The sequence below is a fragment of the Podarcis vaucheri genome (genome assembly GCF_965113315.1).
Source record: "Podarcis vaucheri genome assembly, chromosome: 6".
NCBI classification, from domain to species: Eukaryota; Metazoa; Chordata; class Lepidosauria; order Squamata; family Lacertidae; genus Podarcis; species Podarcis vaucheri.
Window position 1 is genome coordinate 94,090,110 of NC_138764.1, and position 24,131 is coordinate 94,114,240.

General features: G+C 42.7%; 2 protein-coding genes across 20 annotated transcripts in view; one reads left to right on the forward strand and one right to left on the reverse strand.

Moving 5' to 3' along the window:
• ZNF831 (zinc finger protein 831) overlaps positions 1–9,446 on the forward strand; it is a 46,522-nt gene extending 37,076 nt beyond the window's left edge. For all 17 annotated transcript variants that reach the window (XM_082225780.1, XM_082225773.1, XM_082225782.1 and 14 more), the window contains 3 exons: positions 1,611–1,783; positions 5,362–5,447; positions 6,843–9,446. In XM_082225780.1, the coding sequence (XP_082081906.1) occupies positions 1,611–1,783; positions 5,362–5,447; positions 6,843–7,637 (1,054 nt within the window). In that variant the 3' untranslated portion in view covers positions 7,638–9,446. The remainder of the gene's footprint in view (positions 1–1,610; positions 1,784–5,361; positions 5,448–6,842) is intronic.
• A 693-nt stretch (positions 9,447–10,139) lies between these two features.
• Positions 10,140–17,603, reverse strand: LOC309534309 (large ribosomal subunit protein uL15-like). Of its 3 annotated transcripts, none has more exons than XM_082226556.1 (5): positions 17,463–17,603; positions 15,211–15,274; positions 13,236–13,311; positions 11,391–11,565; positions 10,140–10,313 (listed from the first exon to the last, which is right to left on the reverse strand). In XM_082226556.1, exons 1-5 carry the CDS (start codon positions 17,463–17,465, stop codon positions 10,185–10,187), a joined length of 447 nt encoding a protein of 148 aa, XP_082082682.1. In that variant the 5' UTR covers positions 17,466–17,603; the 3' UTR covers positions 10,140–10,184. The 3 variants fall into 3 exon arrangements, with proteins under 3 accessions (XP_082082682.1, XP_082082680.1, XP_082082681.1); XM_082226554.1 differs by lacking the exon at positions 17,463–17,603 and adding an exon at positions 16,862–16,999; XM_082226555.1 differs by lacking the exon at positions 17,463–17,603 and adding an exon at positions 16,323–16,361.
• Positions 17,604–24,131: the final 6,528 nt, after the last annotated feature.

Here is a 24,131-nt window from a genome sequence, read left to right on the forward strand (position 1 = left end):
AGCATGTCAAAGTGCAAGTAGATAAATAGGTACCACCCCGGCGGGAAGGTAAATGGTTCTGATTTGCCAGAAGCGGCTTAGTCATGCTGGCCACATGACCCGGAAGCTGTACGCCAGCTCACTCGGCCAATAAAGCAAGATGAGCGCCGCAACCCCAGAGTTGGTCATGACTGGACCTAATGTTCAGGGGTCCCTTTACCTTTAACTATTCTCTGGCTCCCCCGTGAATACAAAATGACTGAGTTCGTAAAGGAGAGAGAAGAAAGAGAGGTGACAAAGAAGGTGGGAGAGGAGAGCAAATAATAGATGCCAAAGGAAGTACAGATGAAGGTATCTTCTCCTATCAGCATGGCTGATAAATCCTGAAATTTGACGAGCACTGTTTAATTGCAGTGCTCGTATAATGTTACATAAGAGCTGCCATAAAACACAATGTGATTAGCATGGGTGTAGTCCTGAATCTCATATCTGTAGTAACATCAGATTAGACCACGCATGAAGTCACCCTTGCCATTTGCAATATGGTTAAAAGAAAACTGAATTAGGCCAAATGGTTTTTGGACGAGAATTTGCTTTCTGATCGTAACTGACTGAACTCAGACAAAACAGATGGTATCATCAAGAACACTTAAAGTGAAGAATACATATGGAGCCACATTGTGACTTAGAACACATGTTATGTGGCTACCCTTGTCCCAAGTAGAAGATTAGCTGGCATTTTTGGCGTCATAGGCAACTAAGTTCAAGAAAGAGTTATGTGTGGGTTTGATTGGTCACCAAATTTCAGTTTACAATAATGAAGCAAAACATATGGGTCTTGAGGCCAAGTCTTCAGCAGGGGTAAATCGCCTCTTTGGTGGCATTAACTGGATTAATGTTAAATTGCAGATATGCTTTCATATGCATCATTATTGATTTCAAGATATTGGCAAGCACTACAGAACAAATAATGGCTTCATTACGAAACAGGAAAGGCAATATTTTCAGTATTAGTCATTAAAACATATTTTATCCTGCTTTTCAGTCATTTAGAGTCTAAAAGGTGAGAACTGGAATGTTAAGAACCTGTTTTCTCATACAAAAGCCGCATAAGACAGATGATTCACAAGATGTATGCTTCCCACTCTTGCTTGATCTGCTTCTGTGAACTGTTGTATATCAGGGGCTGGAATGTTGCTTGGAGCTGGAATCTCTACTTCAGCCACTAGGTTTCGGGGTGAACGTACTGCTGTGTTTCCAATCTGTGCATGTCCCATAACTTCCTGCTGAAATCCAGTAACTTTTTATACCATATATGGTTGGGTTGGGTTTTTTAATTCCTGGTTCAGCTTTTTTGTGTGCACTTTAGTGCAGGAGTTCCCCTGCAGATGGCGATAATGTGGTAATATTGGAGAAGCACCACAGAACAACTAATGAAGTAGAACCATGTGTGGATGGTCCAGTGTAGATCCATCACTAATGCACAGTTATTGTGTGGCATGTTGCAGAACACACCTGCACAAAAGCACCAATCCGGAAGGGCCCTCCAATGCTTGTGATGAGATGTGGCCCTCGGGAAACAAGGTCATAAAGCATTCCAAAGACATAAACCTGTATATTTTACTTTGTAGATATAAGGGGAGTTATGGACATAGACACATTCTGCTGAAAACCAACAGACTGGGCAAGCAACGCTGGCCAGCAAACAGGCCCCTGGAGACCCCCAAAAGGCGTCCCAATTCCCACACATCTGACAGCCGTGAACCTTGTGGGAAATGGTCCTGTCTTCCAACAGCCTCTCAAGGTAAGGTTAGCTCTCCATGGCTAATTCTTCTTCTTCTTCTTCTTCTTCTTCTTCTTCTTCTTCTTCTTCTTCTTCTTCATTTTATTTCTATACAGTGGTACCTCGGGTTACAGACGCTTCAGGTGACAGACTCCACCAACCCATAAATAGTACTTTGGATTAAGAACTTTGCTTCAGGATGAGAACAGAAATCACGCTGCGACTGCGCGGCTGCAGCAGGAGGCCCCATTAGTGAAAGTGGTACCTCAGGTTAAGAACAGTTTCAGGTTAAGAACTGACCTCCAGAATAAATTAAGTTCTTAACCCAAGGTACCACTGTACTGTTTTATATTTTTAAGAATAAACTCAAAGCGGTCTACAGAATATTAAAACATCAATAAAACACCAATAACACAATCAGAAGAAAATCAAATATAGAGTATACAGTCAAAGCAACATAATTAACAGAAAACTGAAATATTAGCTTAAAGATTTCAAAATAAAACGTTACAAAGGAGGTCAACTACAGAATACATATTGAACACAAACAAAGTTAACCAGAAAAATAATCTTAAACATTTCCAATAAATAAATAAATTTCTAAGTGAAGTCAAATTTAAAATGCACATTTAAAACAGCATGATTAACAAGAGAATAAAATAAGCATGACACGGCTGTTTGGCAGGCACAAAAAAATGGGGCAAAATAATCCAGTAGTTAGGGTTTGTTGTCAGGCATAGCGATGTCCCTCTGGTCTCACCAGGAGCCTCTTTGGTGGAGCTGGGTGAGTCTGGGCCCCACCCCCTAGGCCAGATGGAAAGGGCCTTGCAGGGAGTGGCCTTCACGACTCACACGCAGGCAATGTCCCTCTGGTCTCATCAGGAGATAATAATTGGGAGCACATCATTACTCCAGTCCAGCTGGATGGCTTGGTGACTGACCCCAGACTATTCTCAGCTCAAGTGCAGCTGCTCCTTACTGCTTCATGGGCTTTTTTTGCAGCTCCCCAGCAAGCATTCATGTGTACTACATGTGTTTGGGAAGGGCTCGTAGGTCAGTGGGAGAGTAGCTGCTTTGAATGCAGAAGTTCAATCTTTCTCACAGACAGAGGTGGGGGGTACTCTGCCAGTGGTGCGTGTCCCAGGGGTGTGTGCCAGCAGCAGGGAGCATCTGGGGGGGTGCGCCACCTGCGGCGATGTCACCCCCTCAGGTATGGCACCTGGGGCGTACTGCACCCACCTTGCGCTGCCTCTGCTCACAGAGGGATGCTGACTCCTGCTAAATACCTAGTTCTCTCTTCCTGTCAGCACAAGAAATTTCACTTGTGCAATAGGACTCCCCATTTGTTCCCTACACCCTTCCCAACTAAGTCTTGGAGGCTTGGGGAAACCCCTAGAATAGATTTAGGGGACATTCAATGGCGATAAAAGCCCAATGTGCAAGCTAAAATTGTTGCGCTGGTGGGAGGCTTACATAGCGCTACATAGGTCATGTTCAAGGGGCATTCCTCCACAGCTCCCTTCATGGCAGCTTCACTGTCTTTCCCTCTTAATTCATGGTTCATATGAAAGATAGCCCTGGCACAAATGGTTACATGCCACATTCTTAATTACGTCAAGTAAGCATCTAATAGAAGGGACGCGGGTGGCGCTGTGGGTTAAACCATAGAGCCTAGGGCTTGCCAATCAGAAGGTCGGCCGTTCGAATCCCCACGACTGGGTGAGCTCCTATTGCTCGGTCCCTGCTCCTGCCAACCTAGCAGTTCGAAAGCATGAAGTGCAAGTAGATAAATAGGTACCGCTCCGGTGGGAAGGTAAATGGCGTTTCCGTGCGCTGCTCTGGTTCACCAGAAGCTGCTTAGTCATGCTGGCCACATGACCTGGAAGCTGTACGCCAGCTCCGTCAGCCAGTAAAGCGAGATGAGCGCCACAACCCCAGAGTCGTCCACGACTGGACCTAATGGTCAGGGGTCCCTTTAAGCATCTAATAGAACATTTGCTCTTGGATGCAGGTGAAAATTTTGGAAGATGCCAATTCTTGGCCATGCTGTCTAAGTTGTCAAGTCTTAAGTCTTGTATGTACTTACACTACACTCCTTAAAAGGGATGAACAAGATTTGAAATGGCATGTCAAGGTGTCTGGTACCAGACAACCGATACCAAGACCGTGACAAATGTACTTGCATTAATTTTGAGTCAAGTGCAAAAGTACTTTAATTCCCATTGGGCCACATATGGTGCTAGTACAGGGATGGGGAACCTGTGGTTCTCCTGCAGTTGGACTACAACCCCCATCATTCCTCATCATTTACTGTGCTGGCTGGAGCTGATGGGAGTTGGGATTCAATAACACCTTGTGGGCCACAGGCTCCCCATCTCTATAGCAGTGGGACTTCATGTGTCCCAGGGCCCCCACTTAACACTGTCTGTCTTTGAATTAAAGTAGAGGCTTGGGGCAGTTTCCATTTCAGCAGATTCTCCTTGCTTCCACATCTTTCCCTTTTTAATCATCTCTGTTTAGCTCTTTGGTACCGGTTTCCTTGGAGACATGAACTAGTAATTGCTGCACTAAGGAGTGTAAGCTGTTTTTCAAGGGATGAGTATCTACGAGGCCCAGCTTTTCTATTGCTAAAGGATATATCGAAGCCAACATAGCATTTGTTTTCCAGCCTTTCTCTTGATCATTTAGATTGAAACTATAAGGCTGACACTATTACACAGGATGGATTTTACAATAACGTGCTTTCAGCTTCCATGGATGGAAGTATGAAAACATGGACTATAGAGCTGAGAATTATTACACCATTATTTCCATCATGTTAAAAAAAGGGTATTAATAGGTTTAATCATACGTTCCCTGGTTACTTTGTTTCTGTGTGTGTTATATTCCTTTGGGGCATTCCATTTTTCCTTCTCTGACTTGCAACTCATCTGTCATCTGTGAGGGCTAAAAGGTACCATACCCAGATGTGACAACTCTTTTCAAAGCATGAAACATGTTTCTACTCCCCTTGTTCCTAATTCTGGACACTTTCACCCACATTTGCACCCCCCCTGCCCCCACTTCATTTACCTGTTGGTCTGCAATTCAGAATTCTCGTTCCTCTTCAACCAAACTCTTTGGCTGACTGAAATCTGATGCCCTTTTAAATGTGTTGGTTTGTGTTTGTTCTTATTTTTATTATGTATTTTGTGTTTTTATATTGTAATTTTAAGTTGTGAACAGCCCTGAGACTTCTGGATGAAAGGTGGTATACAAATTTAATTGATAATGATGTTGCCATTGAAGTGCAGATAAATGTTGGCTTTGGGCATGGTAAACTAAATTTGATAGCCCAGCCTGGCTCACAGAGATGTTTAAATACATTGATGTATTTCAAGACATAACAAGCAGTTAAGGTGGCAAAAACATCTACATAAATAAAGGTTTAAAATATTAAGCAACTGCTTGTAAAATTTCATTTGTCAAATGCATTCTGTATATCACTAACTATGAATTCAAATCTTAAGTGGAAGCCACCTGGAACCTATTTGCCCAGAAAAAGTGGAAAACGAAAATCAGCCTGCTAACCACGGTGTCTCTGTTTTCTTTCCAAACAGGGAATGACCAAAATCTACAGCAGGAGAAATCGTATACCCCAACTGACAAAGCTGCTTCCTCTGTGAAAAAGAACCAGATGAAAGAAGTAAGGAGTCATTTGGGAATACCTTTTCAACTCTTGGTAACTCAAGTAACATTGGACTAATTGAAAGCTGAAAGGACAAGTAGTTGATAAACCAGCCATTCCCCTCTGCGTAGTTTTAATATTCGCAAAAAGCAATGGGATATTTTGGGCGGTACTCAACTTAATAATACTTAATTAAATCATTAAACAAACAAGTTAAAAGTACAATACAAAAAATAAAACATCAGTTGAAACTATAAAATCAAACTTAAATTAAAATGGCTACTGGAATTTTTAAAAAGTCTTCAGTAAGTACCAGAACTTCAGTAGGGAAGGGGCCTGGCTGACCTCAACTGAGAGTTCCATGAAATTGGTCCCACAGTACTAAACACACTGTTCGTGGTGGAAATGAGTTGTGCATCTGAGCCATGAGTTATAAGAAAGACTTCAGTGATCAGGCAGGGATCCTAGAGTTATCCTCTACCCAAATTGTGAAGCACCTTGTAAAGTAACACCTGAACCTTGGAACTGGCCCTGTAGTGTAGGGCAGCCATATAGACTTGTTAGTGCTAGAACTATCACACAGTGGAAGTCCCCCTCTTCTCTCTATGCACCTCCCCTAATTCTCATCCAAAGGGTTGGAGGAACTCCAGAACAGATTGGGGGGGGGGTAGAAGGAGGAGAGGGAGAAGTTCATTTGTTCCGTGAAAACTTATTGAACTTAACAGAACTGCTTGTCTCTTAATATTATGACAAGAAGAGGGGAAACGAAATGGTAGTCATTTGCGATGGTCAGTGATCTTCCATTTCCAATAAAGATATTTGTATTACAAGATGAATTTTGGCAGGCACCATGGCTATCCATATGAAAACTTACCTCATGAATGTGTCACCCCCCAAATTTAAACATAGATGCCATTTACAAGAACAAGTTGCATGACATTCCTTTTCCAGAAGGTGCCTACTTACTGCAAGCTGTTTTGCAGTGAGAAAATAACCTTCAGCATAGGCCCTTAGTAGACTTCTTGACGAAATAAGACTTTAGCGCAAGTATTTTAATTTGTGCAACTTTCCCTTCCTCTCCTGCTGAATGCTTCACACCAAACTCATAACAGTGAGTTTGGGACACTCCCAGAACTGGTTAAGTTGGGGGAAACAGGAGAGGGAGGGGAAGTTCCATTACACAGCCAGATGTCTCTGCGCTGACAGAAAGAGTGCACTGAATACTGCCCAGCAACAGCAATCCTAACCTCACTTACCTGGGAGTCATCACCATAGAATTCTGCGGGACTAACTTCTGGGTAAGGCTGCAGTCAGTGTAATTAAATGAGTTATTTAATTTACACAATGCACTTGGTGGCTTTGGATTTGAAAGTGAATTCAATGAATTGATAATTTCATCTCCTTCTCTGGTAGGAAGTTCCTGGGTCTGCTAATGAACACTCCAGGGGCAGTCTCTCTCTTCAGATGATGCCTGCAGTTCCAGATGTTTCAAAAGCAACATATTCCTTTACACTGGCCACTGATGCAGTAGTGGAAAAAGCAAACACCTTTGATGCCAACGCCTTAGGAATATTTAAGGAAGAACCACAGCCAGATGTTATTTCTGACGACTGTTGGCCCTCCATTGAGCATTGCAACTTTGAACTGATAGTTTCAGGCAAGAGCCATTCACACAGCATTATGGATTCAAAGGTTATCAGTCCTATATTTGTGGGATCAAATGCAGACTGTGATAATGTAGAATCAAAGTATCAAAATTTTACCGACTTAGAGCCCTCTGTCCACGTCACAGGAAGAAAAGAAAAACCCACAGGTGGGGATTTATATCCATCTCTAAAAGAGCAGCTTGCCTCCACCTTCCAAACTCCATGTCCTGCTTTGTTCGGATCCAAGTTGCTTACTGGTACATCATTTTCAAGTAATCCTTTACATAGTTCAGGGCTTGTGCAGGAGACTAACAGCTCTCCTGGCCACTGTAGCTGTACAGAGAAGAACATCCACTCTACAAAACCAGGCAATGATCAAGGAAAGTTTTCTAAAGCTGGATTTCCTCCTTTCAAAAACCCCTCTACTTTCATAGCTAGCTCTGGAACACTATCCAAACCCTACAAAAAACAAAGCTTGGAAGTGATGAGCAAACAAGCTCACGTGGAATATGACGACATAAGCAGCAGTGATGATGAAGACAGGCTGATTATAGAAATATAGTGACTAGCCTATCTGCTGTTGAAGATAAGGCAGGAGTGGGAAACCTTTTCTCAAAGGGCCACATTCTCTCCTGGGCAACCTTCCAGGGGCCACATACTAGTGGTTGGCAGGGCTAGATGCAAAAGGTGAGTGGAAGCAAAGGCTAAATGGGCAGAGAAATGGGTGTACGACTCTCACCTCTGTACAGCAAGCGACATTCCAGCCATGCAGAAATCAGGTTTCTACATCCACGCCTTTGTCCTGGCAAGCAAGAAGCATTATCTACCCCACCAAAAGGACTTGACATCAGAGAATAGGGTTGGCAATGGAAGTGGCTCGGGGAAGAGTCCTGAAAGCTGGCCTGAAAGCAAATTCAGACTCTAGACCTGAGGTTCTCCACCCCTGATATAGGGGCATGATCAATAGGAAGTCCTGTAAGGACCAGAAAATTGTCATTCTGCCTTTATCCTACACCTTAAGCGCAGGGGAAAAAAAAATCCTGACCTCAGTTGGTTTTCTTTAGATGTGTTAATACCTTTATATGAAGCAAGGAAACAGTTGGTCCCCGCACAGTAAACCAACATTGCCGTAGCTCCTTGCTTCAAGTTTTGTTGTAAGCTCAATGCTATTGGTCAGTCTCCTATGTTGATACAATAGAAGGCAGAGACCATGTGCAAGTTGAGGGTTGACACTTGAGTGTCACCAACTCTGGAGTTGTTTTCCCTGCTGCTGCTTTTCTGCAAGTTTTTACATCTAGACTTTTGCATGAGGAGATCTGCACCTTTAAGACATCCTACAGCTTTTCCATACTGCATAAATATTCTGTGCTCCCTTGTGACAGACAACACAAGCATGTTTTGCTTTGTGTTTTGTGCCTTCTGAAATCAAATTTAAATATTTTATATCCCCCACTGCTCTGGTAACATGGCTCACCAGTGTTTAACATTTCCTGAGGTTTCTGAAATTGGAATATTCTGAGTTGTTTTCTAGGTTCAACAGGGTTGTTGTTCTTTTGTTTAAGCCCCAGGACTTGAATGCAAAATACCAAAACACATTTCCTTCCCCAGTTTTTGTGCTACTCCAGTCTTTGAACTAGTGCAGCAGCAAAACACACTTCACTGAAGATTCACCAGCTTCTATGTACAAAGTCCAATTGGTCAAATTGAATTTTTCTAAACTGAACCCAATTTTGTTATAACACTAATTTGAAATGATGCCAATTTTAAAATGCAATTGCACTATTGTATTATATTCAGGTTTTATATTTAGCATTTCAAGAGAGTTTTGGAATACTTTTTGATGCTATGTTACAAGGCAATGAATCTTTCATGTGAAACTAACTGCTTGCTCAAAACAAAATTTGTAAAAATGAAACCTTGTAGGCCACTTATTCCTGCTGGCCCCAAGTCTGCATACCTAGGAAAGGCACGCATTACTGAACAATAAAAAGCAAAGCAGCACATCCATAAAGATATGTAGGGCTGAAAATGATCAAACTTCTTATTGTTCCTTTCAACTTTGTAAATGCAGACTTTTTATACTTTGCCAAATTGGTAACCACATTGTAAGAGCTTTGTATTGATTATTAGTATACTGAATGTTGCAGGGTGGAAAAAAACCTACCAAACCTAAAATTTATTTTTTTTACTACTACTGAAGAACTAGTACAGAATTGCATAAGCTCTGTTGGAAGGCGTGTAACAGAGGTATGCAGTACCGTTTTAGAAACTTTCTAGTAGGTGTTTCTTGGTGGGTTTTACATATGCTCTGCAAATAGCCTTTCTATCTTCATGAAATCTTGTGCTTATTAAAACATTACCATAATTCCAAGTGAAGACTACAGTCATGGATGTTGGTATTTTTTCAGAGTGACAATAAGAGTCAATTCAGCTCCACTTGTTAATTGTAGGCATAACGATAAACATTAGGAAGAACTTCCTGACAGTAAGAGCTGTTCGACAGTGGAATTTGCTGCCAAGGAGTGTGGTGGAGTCTCCTACTTTGGAGGTCTTTAAGCAGAGGCTTGACAACCATATGTCAGGAGTGCTCTGATGGTGTTTCCTGCTTGGCAGGGGGTTGGACTCGATGGCCCTTGTGGTCTCTTCCAACTCTATGATTCTATGATTCTATTCTATGATTCTATGACTGGATGTGAAATTTGCCCCCTTTATTCTTAAATGACAACTGTGCATCTTGCTGTGATGCATAATGTACAATGGTTGGTCGACAACGTTTGTTGCTGTCCTTTTCTTGCTGAAAGAAAAGAATGCTAGGAGATGCTGCATTTATGCAAATATAATGCACACCTCAATTTTCAAAACCTTGAAACCCAAAAAGTATTTGCTGGCACCATCAAATCTAATGCACACCCTAATTTTTGTGATGTAATTTGGCCAAAAAAAGGTGTGCAATACATTCAAGTAAATATGGTACATTAGAAAAGGTTTTGTCTCCTGTAAACAAGCCAGCAGGCACTAGAATTAGCAGTCTTTCTCAGCAGCTTATTAAAATGAGAATACAAGGTAGCAGAAATGATGTTTATTTTAATCTGAGCACATAGAGAAGTCCTTATGCTACTAGCACACAAGCTCCACCAACTGCTTTTATTTTTTCTTCTGCTTTTCTGCTGAAGAACTTTGCTTTCACAATTACAGGCTGTTTGGGCAGTTTCCCCTTGCCCAGGACTTTATAATAACCCTAAAAACAAACAGATAGGAGAATCGTCAGCAAGCCCAGAAGGTACCAAGTTTTTTTTCCCAACCATCACTGATCGGTTCCAATAAAACTAAAAAATTATGTACACTTTGTGAAATATTGCAAGTAAACAAACTGTGCCTAGCAGGGAAGCGGTAGAACTAGAGACGACAAGGGAGGAAACAGAAAATAGCAACTTGACAGTATAAAGGAACATGTGCAATTTAAAGTGTGCTTGCTACTTCATGATATTCACTATGCCCATCACCATGACTCTGAGCATTCTTTAGCTGTGCATTCCAGCCAACAGAATATTTGGGTAATATGGGGCAATTAAAGTAAAAAAAAAGTTGTTTGAAAGTGTGTCGTTAATGTAAAGAGACAGAGAGACATTCCATCTTTTTACCACCACCCCCTTTGGATATACAACATAGTGTCTATAGACATACAATGAAGTCTCACCATATTTTCAGTATATGAATAATAGAAAGAGCCAAGTCTATTGAATGGGCACTGCCTTTGTTTTGTTAATTGGAAAATTAGCTGTTCAAACTCCAGGGTTATAGGGTTACCAGTATCCTACAACTGCATTTTTACTATACGCAACATATGTCTATTTCACTCATAATGCTGACACAAGCCATGGCTTATTGCAAACAAGCAGGCTCCCAAAGTGGAGACGGTTGTTCCTTGGTCATTTTGCCCCTACACTACATAACACCATGGCTTATCATCCAAACACAGGCTCATAGTTTAGCTCCTTCTGACAAACCAACAAACTGTAAAACCCACAATAAATTTAAGTAATGCAATCACTTTTGAAATGAAATATAAAAATGCCCACTCTACAGACCGTACAAGCCTGGCCTATAGCTTGGTCTCCACAATCTATGCCCCATCAAGCCAGATGCAGCCAACAGGTAGCAAAACCAAGAGGCTGGCAAACTCTGGGCAGACCTACTGTAGTCAAATTATGCAGACCTTCCTTGGTTTTTACACAATAGGAAGCAAATATAAAAGCAATATTTGGGAAGCTCTGCATCATTATAAAAAGTTCACCCAAAAGTTTTTGACACTTACTGAGCGCACAACATCAATTACAGGTGATAATCCGGCCGGATTTTTGGCATACTTGAGCCTTGTCTGCTCGCTAACAAGTGTCCACAGTTTATCCAGGTTGACTGTGGGACAGAAGTGCTGGTTTTTCTTCAAGTGGTAATGTCTCATACCAACCTTTCCAAAATAACCAGGATGGCTAGAAAGAAAAATCACAAGCTGAAAAATCACTGCATGATGCATTTTTAAATGCATGAGCAACAATACTTGGGTTTATTGGATGACCATGTCTAGGTTTACTGACAAAAATATCTGGCACAGGTTAAGAGCAGAAGGTGTGAAGCAAACATTCTTAGTTCAAATCTGAGGGCAGCCATGAGCTCACAGTGCTTTTAAGTAAGCTGCTTTCTTAATACAGGGTACAAAGATGAGGCAAATATTGAGAAAGGAGAAAGCTCTACATGAGACATTGTTGTCTGCACCCTCGTGCTGACCCACATCTCTTACTCTGAGGTAACCTTACTCTGTTACTAACCTGGTGGCTGACTGTACTATGCGGAGCACAGTCAGTGAATAAAAGTCAGTTGTTACTCTCTGAGCACTATAGCACACCATGATAACTGTCAATATCTAGATGTGACTCTAGTCTCAGTTATTTGTAAATATGCAACTTCATTGTCTTGCCAAATTCTCAAGGGAACAGATAAAAACATGAAAAAGATTGTGCATGACAGTATATCATGGACTGAAACAGATAGATTATTGCTATTCTACATGTCTGTGTACATTTGAAATAAGCCAGAATCTAGAGGCTAAAAAAGAAATTTGTGTTGAGCCAGTTTGTTTTATGATACTAAGTGCACCTGAAGCCCAAATACAGCGGTACCTTGGTTCCTGAACAGCTTAGTTGTCAAACAAATCGGCTCCTGAATGCTGCAAACCCAGAAACGTTCTGGTTTGCAAATGTTTTTCAGAAGCCGAACATCCGACGCGGCTTCCACTTGAGTGCAGGAAGCTCCTGCAGCCAATCAGAAGCTGCACCTTGGTTTTCGAACCGTTTCAGGAGTCAAACGGATTAAGTTCAACAACCAAGGTACCACTGTAATAAAAAGTGGGCTAGCACTTCCATTTTCTGGAAGGGCCACAGGTAGCTCAGTGGTAGACCATCTGATTTGCACACAGAAGGTCCTAAATTCAATCCCTGACATCTCCAGGTAACACTAGAGGAGACTCCTGCCTGCAACCTTGGAGAGTCACTGCCAGTCAGTCAACAGTACTCATCTAGATAGACCAGTGGTCTGATTCTGTATAGGGTAGCTTCCTACATTTGAAAACTATCATTGTAACTTCTTTGGAAATTTTTCTAATGCCCCGTATTGACCTGAGGTCCTATTTAGCATATTTTGCTAATATTTACTAAACAAAACAAGGGGGGGCCATCCAATTGTATTGGCCTCCTGCAGCACACTTCTGATTGTGCAAATTGGGGGGATTCTTCTCCCCTTGCAGCCTACTCCACCAAAAGAATTTGCTCTGAAAGGCTGGGGGGATCCCACTGTATTCCCCAAAACTATTTGAAATAAAATTCATTAGGAAAGCAGATACTAAATATACTTTACATAGACTTGTACTTACTGGCTTCCATAGAGCTCTGAGAAGCCACAAGTGATGAAAGTTCAAGCTTTCCACAGCTGTTGCAATAAAATGCATGTATACTTTCCTTAAATACAGTTCAGTATTTGAAAACGGTATTTCTTAACTACTGAAGCTACATAGGTAGTTATTTTTTGGTGCCAGGTTTTTTTTTTTGGGGGGGGGTGTTGATGAGGGAAGAAATGAAGGGAAGTAAAGAAAAAAGGGCTAGCTTACTATTTATCAAAGTTTATTCTGTGGTGGTGCAGGCCTCCAGCATTACCACGCCCTCCAGGATGCTTTCTATGCTTACCTAAAGAGAAACATCAAACAGAAATATTTTTTTAAAACTTTAAAGCGAGAAACACAGAAACACGCACACACACTGCCAGCTTAAATGTTTATCATCACCAGTACTTAAAGACCACAATCCAACACAAGATTTAGGCAAGCTTAAGCCTGCAGACACACCCATACTATCATAGAGGAGTTAACTGTCCAAGAATTTAGAGCACAACTTTACACGTTTACTCAGAAGTTCCATCGTGTTTTCCCTCTAGTAAACATTTAGGAGTTCAGCCTTTGTATGAATCAGTGAACCTGCAAAGGATCAGGCTACAGGTCTGCTGTGTGATTAGCTGCACCCCTACTGGCCTTAACAGTCAAGGTCGACTTCCAGTTTATGGCTTTAAAAAGCTCAATTTTTTTTTATCAGGCTAGCAAAGCACTGAGATCTACTTTCTTCAGAACACATTTCTAGGAACTTGGAATTTCCACTTTCTAAAGTTATGTCATCATTCATTCTACACTAGCTCTAAGCAAACTGGAAGTATAACTAGTTACACAAAGCAGGACTTAGGACGGTAGTTCTTTTACCTGTTCATTGTCCCCAATGCCTGCCTAAAAATATATGGTTAGGCTACAACTGCTCCAGAAGCCATGTAGTGGATGCCATTTTGGGTTCTTAGAACAAGGCCTGAAGGGATGCGGGAAACCTATGCATGTTTAGGCACCAGGTATGGTAAACCCATTTGAGTCAAGGAGTGAAGCAGAACTTGTTAATAAGCAATCCTATACAGTGGTGCCTCGCAAGACGAAAAGAATCAGTTCTGTGATTCTCTTCGTCTAGCGGTTTTTTCGTCTTGCGAAGCAAGCCCATTGACGGATTAGCGGATTAGCGCTATTAGCGGCTTATCTGCTGAACAGATCAGCTGATAAGCGGCTTAGAAAAAGGGGGGGGGGAGGGGAAAAAACCAGCAGGAACTCGCAAGGCATTGTCGTCTTGCGAAGCAAGCCCATAGGAGATTCGTTTTGCGAAGCACCTCCAAAACGGAAAACTCTTTTGTCTAGCGAGTTTTCCGTCTTGAGAGGCACCACTGTATTTATTGATGCTATTTATCTCTGCTTCTTCTATACAATAACCATATTGCATTTCATAACAGTTCTGACTCAAGAGCAACGCTAAATACACTTATTAAAACTTCTCTGTTACCTGTTTTCCTGCAAAGAGCTTCAACCTCAGATTAGCAAGGGGAAACCTTGGCTGAGATAAAGTAGGTACTAAGGAACTTCTTCCCCATTGCTTGTATTCATTCTGGAATGTGCAAGCTGGACCCCAAAGGCATGGTGGTTGTAGCTATGGAAAGATAGTCTTTGCTAGCAGCTAACACCTCAAGGACAATCTATCCCCATATGAACTGACCCAGATCATCGTTTGAGGTCCTTCTTCGTGTGCATCCTCTGCCAGAGGTCCAGAGGGGAGCAACAAAAGAATAGGCCTTTTCTGCTTGCCTGACACCTTTGTTAGCTGTCTTTAGGAGCCGGGCAAAAACATTTCTCCCAGGCTTTTGGCTAATTAAACCATCTATGGCCTTTTAAACTGTGTGTGTGAAGGGGAGTGTTATTGTTTTAGTTTGTAATTATGCTATATATTTTTGTGTTTTTATATCGTAAACCACCCTGTGATCTTTGGGTGAAAGGTGATATAAAAATAAATAAATCATATGCTTTACTTCCATGCAACTAGACTCAGGAGTTTTATTAAAAAGGGGGCGAGCAAGCAGAAAACTACAAGTGTCAGACACCAAAAAGCCTTTTTTCCCTTTAGGTTTAAGTCACCTGATAACCAGGGGAGAAGATTCCAAAACCCTGCGAAGCAACAATAGATTTAAGTAGCAAAACAGTTCTACATGGAAGCTGCTTCTACACGTACCAATACGACCATGGCCGTGGCTGACGTGACCTCGCAGTTTCCTGGTCTTCCTCAGTCTTGAAGGCTTGAGAAAAAGACAATACGACAGCATGTTATATCAGTGTCCAATGAAAGAAGAACAAATGTAGCATGATGTTTCAAAAAGCAACAAATGATTGGAATACACCAGTGGAGGATCTCCAGCTTGGAACAGTTGCTTATGAACCTTAATCAGATTTACAGGCCTGTTTAATGTGTGCCTCCCATTTACCTTTTCTGAAGACATTGGAATTTAAATGTTTGCTGTGTTATGACTGTTTAATGCATTTCAAGTGGTGCTTACCAGTAAATAAGTAATCTCATATTTTTTTCTCACCTCAGGATGGCATATACACCATTATCCTCATTTTATCTTCACAAATTCCTGTGTCTACGTTAGGCTGTTATCAGCCCAAGATCACCCAGTGAGCCACAGGGCTGCATGGGGATTTGAACCTTGGTCTCTGCACCCTGAAACTTTAACCACCATACTAGTACGGATACCATACTATATATGCGTCAATATGCTATAGTGGTAGCCATACTAAGCTAGCAAGGTAAGCCACACCAAAACCTATGTAAAATAAAATAAAATAAACCTATAAATAAAGTAAATCCCTTTGGGTCAGCGGTCTTTTCAGGCTATTAAGATTGGATTCAATAACAATATATAGGCATGTTCAGACATTCACCTGAATATGGGAGTAGAACCCTCTGCAACCCCTAATATCCCCACGAGCACTAGCCCTGCCTGTTCATTTCCTGACCTTTCCATGTTGAGCTGAGGTCTGAAGCAGCCTTTCACTTGAACGTGCAGCTTGGTTTCCTGATTAAAGTAGGGTTCCCAAATCATGCAAACACGACTAAAAGCCGCCTTCAGACCTTCCTCACTCAACACGGGAAGGGCCATAGCTCCATGGTAGAGCACACAGAAATGGCTCTTAGTTCGATCCCTGGCATCTCCACCTCCAAGTAGGGCTGGGAATGATTTCTCCCAGTCCTGGAGAGCCACTGCCTGCCAAAAACCCCAACTGAACTAGATGAACCAACCATCTGAGTTTCCTATCTGGCATGTGGTATATTTCCCAGTATACCTGAAGAAGCGTCTCCACCCCCATTGTTCAGCCCAGACACTGAGGTCCAGCTTTGAGGGCCTTCTGGCGGTTTCCTCACTGCGAGAAATGAGATTACAAGGAACCAGGTAGAGGGCCTTCTGGTAGCGGCGCCCACCCTGTGGAACGCCCAATCAGATGTCAAGGAAATAAACAACTAACTTTTAGAAGACACCTGAAGGCAGCCCTGTTCAGGGAAGTTTTTAATGTTTGATGTTTTATCGCATTTTTAATATTCTGTTGGGAGCCGCCCAGAGTGAATGGGGAAACCCAGCCAGATGGGAGGGATATAAATAATAAATTATTATTATTAAAAGCAGGCAAAGCAAAAATTACAGTGCAGCTCTCCCCAGAGGTCAACTAAGCAAGCCTGTTCACCGACACATAGTGGGACACCCATGTATGACACATTGCAAAGAGCAGAAACATAAGGCATTGGAGCAGCCTTCAGAAAGAAAACGCTTTTAAACCTGTGCGCAAATATTTTTATACCATGAAACACTCGAAAATTGCTGAGAGATCTTGTCAGACCACTTGATGATGGTCTTTTTCCTCATTGGTAAAGTGTTGCGGTAGATGCTGTACGATTTAAAAGTTTTATTTTTACAGACGTGCTGCATACAGCAGGCCACCTGAGTGAACATCACGAACCACTTTCTAGTCCGGAGTTTAGGAGCCCCTGATCTAAAGGGCACCCGCCCCCCCCCAGCTATCCCTTCGACTGAGAAAGGAGCAGATCAGTAACAGATTTTTTTTGGGGGGGGGCGGCGCTGCTCCATACAACACCCAACCCCACCATGGGCCGGGGGGCTTAAAAGAAAGCCGCGAGAAGAAGCGCCTGTCCCGATGAGCTGGAGGAGGCAGGGAAGCGCGTCGTGGATGTTGTCTTTCCAACAACAACCCTGCGAGGTAGGACAGTCCGAGAGCGAAAGGGGCTCCGAGTGCGGAGCCCGGCCATGACTTCACTGTTATTAAAAGTCCCCCAGAAACCTCCCCCCCCCCGAGAGGCAGCCGCCATTCCCTCGCGGCCAAGTCCCCGCGCGAGAAGCGGCGTCTGAGGCGCCGGACCACCACCAGGCCCCGCTCCTCAGGCGGCGCCCCCCCCCCTCACTCGCCACCTACCATCTTGGCGGCTCCAAGAAGATAAAAAGGGAAAGAGCGCTCCTCTCGCGAGATTTCACCAAAAGGAAAGCCCTTCTATCGCGAGGTCTCAAGCCCCCCTCAGGGATGGGCCTTGCAAACGACGCGCGCACGCGGAGAATGAGAGACAGGGCGGAGTCTCGCGATACTCGGGGTGCCGGCTTCTTTCGCGCGGCGGCGTTCCGTTGATCACGTGGCCCCAGAAAAAAAAGGAAAAAGAAGGCTTCACGGTCGTCAATAGCAGCTGAGAAGAGTCATAAGCGCTTGTTGCATAGATCGAGGTTTTAGTAGAGGTGGTGGTGGTGGGGAAGTTTAGAGCGGCACATGCGGAGGTCTTTCGGTTCTCTATGGGCTACATGGTCTCAGATGCTGAGAACTCTCCCCCCCCCCCATAGCGCAGCCCCGTGCACGTCTGCATACGAGTGCAACCTGTTGTGTTCAGTGGGTTCGTGGGGACACATAGGAATCATCTATCGAGCAGATGGAAAGCTCTTTAATCTGAGCAGGCTGAAAGCAAAGAGTAAGGTAACTTCTGTCAAAGAGCTTCAGTATGCAGATGACAACTTAGAGTGTTCCCACACAGAGGATGACCTCCAAATCATCCTAAATGCCTTTGCAAAAGCTTACAAAAAGCTTGGCCTATCGCTCAACATCCAAAAAAACCAAAGTGCTGCGCCAACAAACACAAAACAACCCCGCTGCAGTGCCACAAATCCAACTCCATGGTGTACTGTTGAAAACGGCCAATTACTCTGCCTACCTTGGCAGTTATCTTTCCACAATGCTGAAATCCAGCATCACCTGAGCTCTGCAAGCGCAGCTTTCTCCTGGTTGAAGTGCAGAGTGTTTGAGGACTGGGACATTTGCAGGCAAACCAAAATGCTTGTTTACAAAGCTATTGTATTGCAGTGGTACCTTTGGGTACAAACCTAAATCGTTCTGGAGGTCTGTTCTTAAGCTATAACCATTCTTATCCTGAGGCGCGCTTTCGCTAGTGGGGTCTCCCGCTGCAGAGGCGTGCGATTCCCATTCGCATCCTGGGGCAAAGTTTGCAACCAGGAGCAGCTACTTCCGGGTTAGCGGAGTTCGTAACCCAAAGCGTTCATAACCAGAAACGTTCATAATCAGAGGTAGAACTGTACCAACTTTACTGCATGCTTGTGAAACACGGACCACTTATAAATGCCATCTCCAATTCCTTGAAAGATTCCATCAGCGGTTTCTCTGAAAATTTTTACACATCACTTGGGAAGACAGGCGAACTAATGCCAGTGTACTGGAAGAAGCAGAGATTGCCAGTGTTGAAGCAATGATTCTTCAACATCATTGAACTGGTCATGTTTGGTTTCCTGATTATCGTCTTCCAAAGCACCTACTCTATTCTGAACTTAAAAGTGGAAAGTGTAATGCTGGTGGTCAACAAAAGAGGTTTAAAGACTCTCTCAAGGCAAATCTAAAAAAAGGTAGGATAAAAACCAACAATTAGAAAACATTGGCCTGCATGTGCTCCAGCTGGGGAACAGCCATTACCAAAGGCAGGGGTAGTAAACCTTTTTATACCTACCACCCACTAATGCATCTTTCTTGATGGTAAAATTTCCTTACCGCCCACCAGTGCTCGATGGAAGGAGGGTTCCACTTGTGCCGTAGAACCCCCCTACCGGCTGCCTAGAATCCTAGTGGGCGGTAGGGACCAGGTTGATAACCCCTGACCAAAGATGTCATGGGCTTTGAAGACCCTCAAACTCAGGAGGAAAGGGAGAAAAGTGCTAAGGGGAAGGCACTTTTGACAAACCCTCATCATGATCAACTCCCACCCGGAAACCTATGTCCCCACTGTGGGAGGACAAGTGGATCCAGAATTGGCCTCCACAGTCATCTACGGACACACCATTAAGAACATGTTCATGGAAGACAATCTTACTCAGCTATGAGTGATCACCAAAGAAGAGAAGAAGACTCCCAGGTAAGTGTGCGTAGGGTTGCGATAGGTAACCGATGCTGTGATAGACAAGACTGCAGTGGTGTGGCAGGTTCTGCTCTCTGTATCTTCCTCTTTTAGGTGGTTGGAAAAAGCTGCTTTTAAATTTTATATACACACACGAATATTGCCATTATATTGTTTTAATGTGTGCAACTTTCTTCCTTTAAAAAACAAACAAAAACCTTTGGTAATCCACTTTAATTATTATAACAACAAAAGGCAGGCTACAGATAATAAACTGAACTGTTTAAATTCCAAGTGTTGCTTCTTTATCCGTTGATGTTTCTTTCCCCTTCCATTCTATTTATCTGGGCATACATTAGTCTCAATATTTTTTCCAACGCGTTGTAAGAGCTCAACCCTAAAGCATTTAAGATCAGTCAATTTACGCACCTAGAGGTATCAGAGTGAATCAGTGTCAGACGGCAGTAGAACCTTTTATGAATTTTCCCAGCATTCTGCCTCTCTGAGTAGAAGAATGACATGATTATTAACCTTCCTCATTCAGAATACAAATTCAGCCTGAATGTGTGCTTCATTTTCATTAAACAAGTTTATATTCTGCATTTCAAGGAGATAAAATAATAATAATAATACAGGGTTCTTCCCTTCACTCCATTTCATCCTCAGAACCGTGTAAGTTTGAATAATAGTGACTTCCCTAATATGAGTTTCATGGCTGAGTGGGGATTTGAACCTGGGTCTTGGTTCCCTACTTTAACCACTACACCTCCTCTCATTTATTTACTCTCTATTTCACCCGGGACAAGCTATCATTTTTAAACTGATTTGATTGATTACATTTCTATGCCACTTTTCATTCACATACATCAAAAAGCAGCTTACAAACAAAAAAACTACATAACAGGACATCACAAATGCAACATAAATCATATAAATAATTGATAAATCATAAGTGAAACAATTACAAATCATCAGTAAAACAATTACAATCTATAAAACACTATTTACAAAACAACTAAATAAATAAGCTAAACATCACAATTATAACAAAAGTCATAGGATTCACAATTAGCTACAGGGGAACCTTGAGACTTATCTAAATCCCAGACAGAAAAGCTGATTTAATACTTCTTAGGAAGAGTCCCAGCGGAGCAAACCAATATACGGTCTGGTTTAGTGTCCTGCTTTCAACAGTTGCCAAGCAGTTGCTTTTGGAAAGCCTTTCCCCAACTCAATGCCATCCAGATGTTTTGAACTACAACTTCCAGAAGCTACAGGCACTGTAGCTGATGCTTAGGAGCGATGTAGAGAGCATCAGGTTTGCTCAGAAGCAGGGTGGGAAGGCAGTAACCATAGCTGTCAACCTTCCCTTTTTTGGTGGGAAATTCCCTTATTCCAGCGCTGCTTCCCGCTACTATCCTGGATTGTTAGATATCCCATAGACTGTCCCTGGGACAGGTGAGGCTGCTGATCCCTTATTTTCAAGGCTGCTGATCATAGCTGCCAACTGTCCCTTATTTGGTGGGAAAGTCCCTTATCCCAGCGCTGTGTCCCGCTGCTGTCCCTTATTGACGATGTCCCTTAAATTTCCCGGGTTCCAAAGGAAGCAGCTCCTCTCCCTCCCTCCCTGCCGGCCAGGGAGGAGGGAGGCTCCAACTGTGTTGCTTGGCTGCGTTGCTCACCCAATAAGGAGTCTAAGAACGACTGGGGAGTGGAGTTTGCATGCCTTGTGCCAATCAAATCGGCCGCGTTGCCTGGGGACTCGCCTTTGCTCAGCGCTTTCCAGCGGAGAGGTGATGGTGGTTTCCCTTGCTGCATCCCCTTTGCCGGGTTACTGCGCTGTGGGAACCACCGCTTGAGCCTTCGTTTGGCTGCTGGCTGGGTTTTCTGCCTTTGGCTCGGAGGGGCTCAGAAGTTGAACATACCTGTGTTCGGAAAATCCCTTATTTTGGCTGCTGGTCCCTTATTTTGAAATCTGTAAGTTGACAGCTATGGCAGTAACATGTCCCGCCCTACAGCAGCCTAATGTTCAGTGCCTCTGGCCATGGGTCTTGCAGCTGGGGGCCACAGCAAATTGATTTGTCTGATCTACATATAAAGCCATATTTGCATCTTGTGGCCATGAACTTGATCAATCAATTCCCAAATAGTGCAAGGCTTGAAAAAGGAGAATATCCAAATAAAGCTTGTCGTGTGTCAGAATTCCATAAAATTTCAAAGAAGGAGCAAAGTTCATTCTCTTGCAGCAAAAAAGAAAAATGAAACCGCTGGCATCTTAAAGACTACAGTAGGTAAAGGCAAACTTAAAGGAGCCCAGGATGGTTAAGTTTAGTCAAATGTGACTATGGGGTTGCGGCGCTCATCTCGCTTTCAGGCTGAGGGAGCCGGTGTTTGTCCACAGGCAGCTTTCCAAGTCATGTGGCCAGCATGACTAAACTGCTTCTGGTGCAACGGAACATGTTGACAGAAGCCAGAGCACATGGAAACGCTGTTTACCTTCCTGCCACAGCAGTACCTGTTTATCTACTTGCACGGGCGTGCTTTTGAACTGCTAGGTTAGCAGGAGCTGGGACAGAGCAACGGGAGCTCACCAGGTCATGTGGATTCGAACCGCCAACCTTCTGATCAGCAAGCCCAAGAGGCTCAGTGGTTAGACCACAGCACCACCCGCGTCTTAAAGACTACTGTGGCAGAAATCTACTTCATCTCTGTTTGAAACTGTTGAATAGTGGAAAAGATGGACAAAGGACACAGCTCTGTGGGATTCACAGCTCTTTATTGCAGCAGTTAGAACTGCTTCTGGAATCAGACTGGCTGCAACCTAGCTGGCTGCTTTATATAATACTAAGTAACTTGAAACAGTCCCTTCATGGACCACTGCCTTGCCGTGGCAAAGGGGCTTGAATAACTCAGAGAAGCTATGAACTATGCCATGCAGGACACCCATGATGGACAGGTCTTGCGCTCCATGATCACTGCAGATGGTGACAGCAGCCACGAAATTAAAAGACGCCTGCTTCTTGGGAGAAAAGCATTGACAAACCTAGACAGCATCTTAAAAACAACAAAGGTCTGTATAGTTAAAGCTATGGTTTTCCCAGTAGTGATGTATGGAAGTAAGATCTGGACCATAAAGAAGGCTGATCGCCGAAGAATTGATGCTTTTGAATTATGGTGCTGGAGGAGACTCTTGAGAGTCCCATGGACTGCAAGAAGATCAAACCTATCCATTCTTAGGGAAATCAGCCCTGAGTGCTCACTGGAAGGACAGATCGTGAAGCTGAGGTTACAGTACTTAGGCCACCTCATGAGAAGAGTAGACTCCCTGGAAAAGACCCTGATGTTGGGAAACATGGAGGGCACAAGGAGAAGGGGACAACAGAGGATGAGATGATTGGACAGTGTTCTCGAAGCTACCAGCATGAGTTTGACCAAACTGCGGGAGGCAATGGAAGACAGGAGTGCCTGGCGTGCTCTGGTCCAGGGGTCACGAAGAGTCGGACACGACTAAACGACTAAACAACAACAACAATCTTGAAACAGTAACAACTCACAACTAGCTAACCAATCAGGAGCGACAGTTTTCTTTTTAAAAAAAAATATTTTTATTCATTTTCCAAACAAATTTTATACAGTCAACAAATTATTTTGCACTCATTCTTCAATTTTTGACTTCCCTCAGTTTCTCTGTCAATCTTTCGTAAAATTTCTATTTATTGACGCATTTCTAAACATGATATTGCCTTTCCTTTTCCTCTTACTCCCTTTTTTGCAGTATTTCTTACTATTTCACAGAGTCTCTTCGAAACCAACAAGCGTTGTCTGTACATCACATATATTTTTCAGATATTCTGTAAATTTCCCCCAGTCCTCAATAAACTTTTGGTCTTTCTGATATCGAATCTTCCCGGTCAATTTGTCCACTTCTGCATATTCAGTCAATTTCCTTCTCCATTCTTCCACTGTTGGAATTTCTTCCTGTTTCCATCTTTGGGCCAGAAGTATCCTTGCAGCAGTCACTGCATATTGAAACAGTTTACAGTCTCTCTTATTAATTTCGTTTCCTACCATTCCTAATAGAAAGGCCTCTGGTTTTTTAACGAACGTATATTTCAACATCTTTTTCAATTCATTGTATATCATTTCCCAGAAGTCTTTCACCCTTTTACACTCCCACCACATATGATAGAAAGTACCTTCTTTTTCTTTACATTTCCAACACTTATTGCATGTTTTATACATTTTGGCCAGTTTAACTGGCGTTATATACCATCTGTAAAACATTTTCATTACATTTTCTTTCAACACAGTACATGCCGTAAATTTTAGCCTTTCATTCCATAATTTCATCCAATCATCATACTGTATATTATAACCAAAGTCTCTTGCCCAGTGTATCATTACTGCTTTTACCTCTTCATCTTTTGTATGCCACTCCAGCAACATTTTATACATTTTAGACAGATTTTTATACTCATTATTCAATACCTCCACTTGGAATTTTGATTCTTTACCTTCATACCCACACATTTTACAATCTTTTTTAAACATTTCATTAATATGAAAGTAATGTAACCAGTCGTAAACAAATTCTTTCACCTCTTCATAAGTTTTCATTTTCCATTTCACCCCCTCTCTTGTTACCAATTCTCCATATGTTATCCACCTCCCCCTCATGTTAATTTTTTTCACACTCATCACTT